A 5626-nucleotide genomic window follows, 5' to 3' on the forward strand; every position below is an offset into this window, starting at 1 on the left:
CAGGTGAGTGATTCCATTTCAAAATTCAAAATTTTAAATCAGCTGACTCATTATATGAGATGACCAATTCCAATGTGAAGGTAAGTGGCGCATTAAACGTTTCGTTTGAAGTTATTTTTAATGCTCCCCTGAATTTCGAATTAGTGTGTTGGACTTTTAAATTTTTAAACAAATTAATAAATGCCAATAAAAGCGGTAGATTGGTCGATTTTTTGTAACGAGGAGCTATTGACATTTTTCTTATTATGTGGCCTATTATCATGTGTTGAACTTTGACAGTGTACCAAGGCCTTAATACTTGTTTTTTAATATTTTGATATCAACTTCGCTTCTTCATTTGCAAACCCTTTTGTTTTTTTCCTTTGCATCCCATAATGAGTAGTAATCTATCAGCAATGAAAACTACTTCGCGAAAGAGACGACACAGTCATGAAAGGTTTGCACTGAAAGGTACGGCAGAAACAATATGCTTAGTTTTCTTTGTTGAAGTATATTACCATCTGATTTTTGTTTTCGTAATGTTCCTACATTTTCTGCTTCTCCTTTTCCCAGGCAAGTTCTCTTTATCATTTTTTCTTGTGCAGCAAAATTATCAGTAAGAATAGCATGTGTGTTGTTATTATTTAACGTTTTAATTTTATTTTGTATACTATTTAGCATTTCTCAAGTAACCAATGTAAGCCGTGTTTGCTACAGACACCAATTCACCCGATCAGCCCGTGTTAGACATATCTTCTGTCAACGAAGGTCGTTGTATAAATTAATTTGATTATTTTTTATTCTGAATTATAATTTTCTTTGTAATATGACTTTTTGCTCTTTGAATATATGTAGATTATTGGGACGTTGGGGATCCCACTTTCATCTGCACGCATTGTGGAGCAAGTATGTGGTATGAAGAGAGACTTAAAAAAGACAAAAAGTCATGCACGCCTGAGTTCGGTTTGTGCTGCGGCAATGGAAAAGTTAAACTTCCTTCTTTAAAAATGGCTCCGGATACATTGCTTCAACTGCACAATAATGAAGATATAAGGAGCCGTCATTTTTTACGATATATTCGAACGTACAACATGATTTTTGCCTTCACCTCCTTCGGTGCAAAAGTTGATAGATCCGTAAATGAAGGTTTTGGACCTTACTGTTTTCGAGTTGGAGGACAGGTTCATCATTTAATGGGCAGCCTTATTCCGCCTGATAACACGTCTCCAAAATTTGCTCAACTTTATATCTACAATACCGAGAATGAAATTGACAATATATTGGATTTTCTAAGGCATTGCTCTTTGTTTATTTTCGCATTTTTTGTGCATTGAAGTGTATTATTTGTGTTATTATAGTTAGTTTACTAACGATTACATGTTATTGGAAATGCAGTCCCACAAACAATGAAGACATCCTAGATCCCGGTATTGTGAGATCTTTGAAGGAAATGCTAGATGAGCACAACAGAATTGCGCAATCTTTTTGGTATGCTAGAGACCGTTATAAGGAAGATGACTTCAATGGGGTGAAGTTGAGGCTTATTCGAAAGCGTGGAAGCGATGGAAGAGTTTATAATCTTCCCTCTGCATCTGAAGTTGCTGCTTTGATTGTAGGAGATATAGACAACGTCATGGGTGACAGAGACATCATTGTGGAGACACAAACCGGACTTTTGCAGCGCATTGATGTCAAGCATCCCTTATATCTTGGCTTACAATATCCTTTGTTATTTCCTTGTGGAGAGGATGGTTATCGCGATGATGTCCAGCGTGCTTCCATTTCCAGTGGTAGGACAAACCCAAGATCAACGATTAGCATGAAAGAATTCTTTTCGTTTAGGCTTCAAATGAGATCAGGGGAGTCCCAAATTCTTCTTCACTCCAGAAAACTATTCCAGCAATTCCTGGTTGATGCTTATACCGTGGTTGAGTATGACCGTCTTATTTTCATTCGCCATAATCAAAATCAACTAAGGGTAGAGTTGTACAAAAATATAATACATGCATCGGATAAAGGGGAGGATGCAACTGTTAAAACTGGAAAGCGTATTATTCTTCCTTCTTCATTCATAGGCGGACCTAGATATATGGCTGAGAATTGTAAGGATGCTTTTGCAATCTGCTGTTGGGCTGGATATCCTCATCTTTTTATAACAATCACCTGCAACCCTAAGTGGCTAGAAATTACACGGTTTCTTAGGGCCATAAACTTAAACGCTGAAGATCGACCTGATATTCTTTGCAGAGTTTTCAAGTTCAAGTTAGACCAATTGCTCCATGATTTAAAAAAAAGAACATGTTCTTGGCAGAGTTAATGCATGTAAGTATATGGGCAAAATCAATTTTTACAACTTTACTGGAACCCACAAATGCTCTATATGTATTATTGTCTTCTAATCCAGCCTTTGATCGTTTATTGAACTGTAACAGATGTTTGTACAATTGAATTACAAAAACGTGGACTCTCTCATGCTCATATTCTGTTGTTCTTGCACCCTTCTAACAAGCCCAACAATGGACTTGATATTGATATATTGATTTCAACAGAGATTCCTAACAAGGAAACACATCCTTCTCTCTTTCTTGCTGTCACAAGTTACATGATGCATGGTCCTTGTAGTGCTAACAATTACAAGTCACCTTGCATGAAGGAGGGAAAGTGTACAAAGAAATTTCCAAAGGGTTTTTGTTCCCGTACGATTATTGATGATGACAGATTCCCTTATTATAAGAGAAGAGATAATGGGAGGGTTGCGAAGAAAAATGGTGTTGAACTTGATAATCGTTTTGTTGTGCCTTATAATGCAAAACTCCTTTTAAAGTACCAGGCTCATATTAATGTGGAATATACCTGTCAGACCAGTGCTATTAAATATCTTTTTAAATACATTCATAAAGGAAATGATAGAGTTACTGCTGCTATACATCATTCAGATGATGAAATTAAAATGTTTTATGATTGTAGGTACTGAAATTAATCTCCATTAGCTTTTGAATTACTGTGCATGTATTACTTTTTATACTAGACTCCATTTAACATAATTCTTTATTTATGATAGGTATGTATCCACATGTGAAGCTGCTAGGAGAATATTTGGATTTGAAATTCATTACAGAAACCCCCCTGTGATGAGATTGTCATTTCACTTACCCAATGAAAAGACCGTTGTTTTTCCTGATACTGCATCAATATCTGAAGTAAAGACAAGGGAGGAGTTTAGACAATCAATTTTTGAGAGTTGGATGGATGCAAATAAAAAATTTCCAGAAGGTAGGCATCTTACTTATGCTGAATATCCAACTCATTTTGTTTATAATGCAAATAGTCAAGAATGGCATCCTAGAAAAAAAGGATTCTCAATTGGAAGAATAAATCGTTTTTCTGCAAATAGTGGAGAATATTTCTATCTTCGAATGCTTCTTAATTTTAAAAAGGGTTGCACAAGTTACGAGGATCTGAGAACTATCAATGGGGTGATGTTTCCAACATTTAAAGATGCTTGCTATTCTCTTGGACTTTTGGATGATGACAATGAATACATTGATGCAATTAAGGAGGCAAGTTCTTGGCAGTCAGCTTTTTATCTTAGACGTCTTTTTGCTTTGTTGTTGTTCGGTAACTCAATGAATAGACCTGAAAATGTTTGGGGGAAGTGTTGGCAATTTCTCTCTGACGATGTTCTTTATCGACATAGAACAACAGTAGGACATCCAGGTATTCATTATGAACATATCGTATGCACTATAATTTTTTATCATTATTTTTTTCTGTTGAATATACCGCTTTTTGTGAAAAAATAATGTACCATGAGTCCTGTTAGAATTGTACTTTCAATTGTCATTTTTTCATTGTTTTCTACGTTCCTACAGATGCAAATCTTACTGAAGAACAAATAAAAAACACAACACTTGCTAAAATTGATAAAGTGCTACAGAGTAATGGAAAATGCCTTTCTGATTACCCTTCAATGCCCTGCATCACTGGTGCATCTTTGCTTGATATGCACAATCGCTTAGTGCTTGATGAATTACTGTATGACAAATTGTTTTTGGTTGAAGAACATAAAAGACTAATGAGTTCCCTTACAGATGAGCAAAAAGTTGTCTATGACAAGATAATTTCAGCAGTTTCAGTGGGTACAGGGGGATTCTTTTTTCTATACGGCTTTGGTGGTACAGGAAAAACATTTATTTGGAATACATTGTCAGCATCCATTAGATCAAAAGGCGAAATTGTACTTAATGTTGCTTCTAGCGGGATTGCATCACTTTTGCTTCCTGGAGGCCGGACAACACACTCTAGATTTCGTATTCCAATTCAGATCACTGAGGATTCAACCTGTAATATACGGCAGGATTTTAATATTGCCGAATTGCTAGCGAAAACAAAGCTAATCATCTGGGATGAAGCTCCAATGGTACACAGATTTTGCTTTGAGGCTCTAGACAAAACACTTAGAGATGTTCTTAGATTTTCTGATTCAAGTTGTGTTGATAAACCATTTGGTGGGAAAGTTGTTGTTCTTGGGGGTGACTTCAGGCAAATCTTACCTGTTGTTCCTCATGGAAGCAGGCAAGATATAGTCCATGCAACCATTAATTCTTCTTGTCTTTGGTCTCATTGTCATTTATTAACTTTGACCAAGAACATGCAGCTTAGTTCTGGAAGTGACATTCACAATTTAATGGAAATAAAAGAATTTTCTGATTGGCTTCTTAAAGTCGGGGATGGTGTTCTTGGAGATGATGTGGATGGAGAATCTATTATAACAATTCCAGATGAATTATTGATTAAAAAATCACTGAATCCACTTTCAGATTTGATGGATTTTGTGTACCCTGATATCTTGGATCATATTTTAGAACCCACATTCTTTAAAGAACGTGCCATTTTGACTCCAAAATTGGCAGATGTTTCTATTTTAAATGAGAACTTAATGTCTTTGATTCCAGGTGACGAAAGAATATATTTAAGTTCAGATAATATTTTGAAGCAAGACGGTAATTCTTCCCTTGAGGATGATGAATTCTCACCTGAGATCTTAAATACCTTCTCCTGTTCTGGGCTTCCGGATCATAAATTAATTTTGAAGGTCAAAGTTCCAGTCATGCTATTAAGAAATATTGACCAATCAAGAGGTTTATGCAATGGAACAAGATTGCTTATTACAAGATTAGGCAATCATGTGGTTGAGGCAATTGTTCTTACAGGAAGCAATATAGGAGAAAATGTGTTAATCCCTAGAATGACAATGAGCTCCTCAAGTCATTCTTTTCCTGTAAATTTTCAAAGAAGACAATTTCCCCTCGTCGTTTCGTTTGCCATGACAATCAATAAATCAATAAGAGTCAAGGACAATCGCTTTCTCATGTTGGAATTTATCTACCCAGGCCAGTCTTTAGTCATGAGCAATTATATGTGGCACTATCCCGAGTAAAGAGCAAAAAGGGATTGAAGATTTTGATAGTTGATGATGATGGTTGTGTAACAAACAGTACCTTTAACATAGTCTACAAAGAAGTATTTCAGAGATTACTGTAATTTATATTGCTTCAGTCGATTGGATATAACGTTGTTCTTTGGTACAGGTAAAATCTGCATTCCTTAAGTTATATTTTTTTTCAAATGTTGATTAGCGTTGGAT

General features: G+C 35.7%; 1 protein-coding gene across 1 annotated transcript; it reads left to right on the top strand.

Moving 5' to 3' along the window:
• Positions 1-834: 834 nt before the first annotated feature.
• Positions 835-5419, top strand: LOC133295014 (uncharacterized; the record flags this gene model as incomplete). Its single annotated transcript, XM_061493791.1, has 7 exons — positions 835-885; positions 1161-1273; positions 1375-2241; positions 2291-2301; positions 2412-2946; positions 3041-3696; positions 3852-5419. Coding segments are annotated over 7 exons (3801 nt in total), but the record flags the coding sequence as incomplete, so codon positions are not given.
• Between the last annotated feature and the right edge of the window lie 207 nt (positions 5420-5626).

The sequence above is a fragment of the Gastrolobium bilobum genome, unplaced genomic scaffold (assembly GCF_033153095.1).
Source record: "Gastrolobium bilobum isolate Gb01-03AN ecotype WA unplaced genomic scaffold, APGP_CSIRO_Gbil_v1 utg21668, whole genome shotgun sequence".
In the NCBI taxonomy this organism is placed as follows: Eukaryota; Viridiplantae; Streptophyta; class Magnoliopsida; order Fabales; family Fabaceae; genus Gastrolobium; species Gastrolobium bilobum.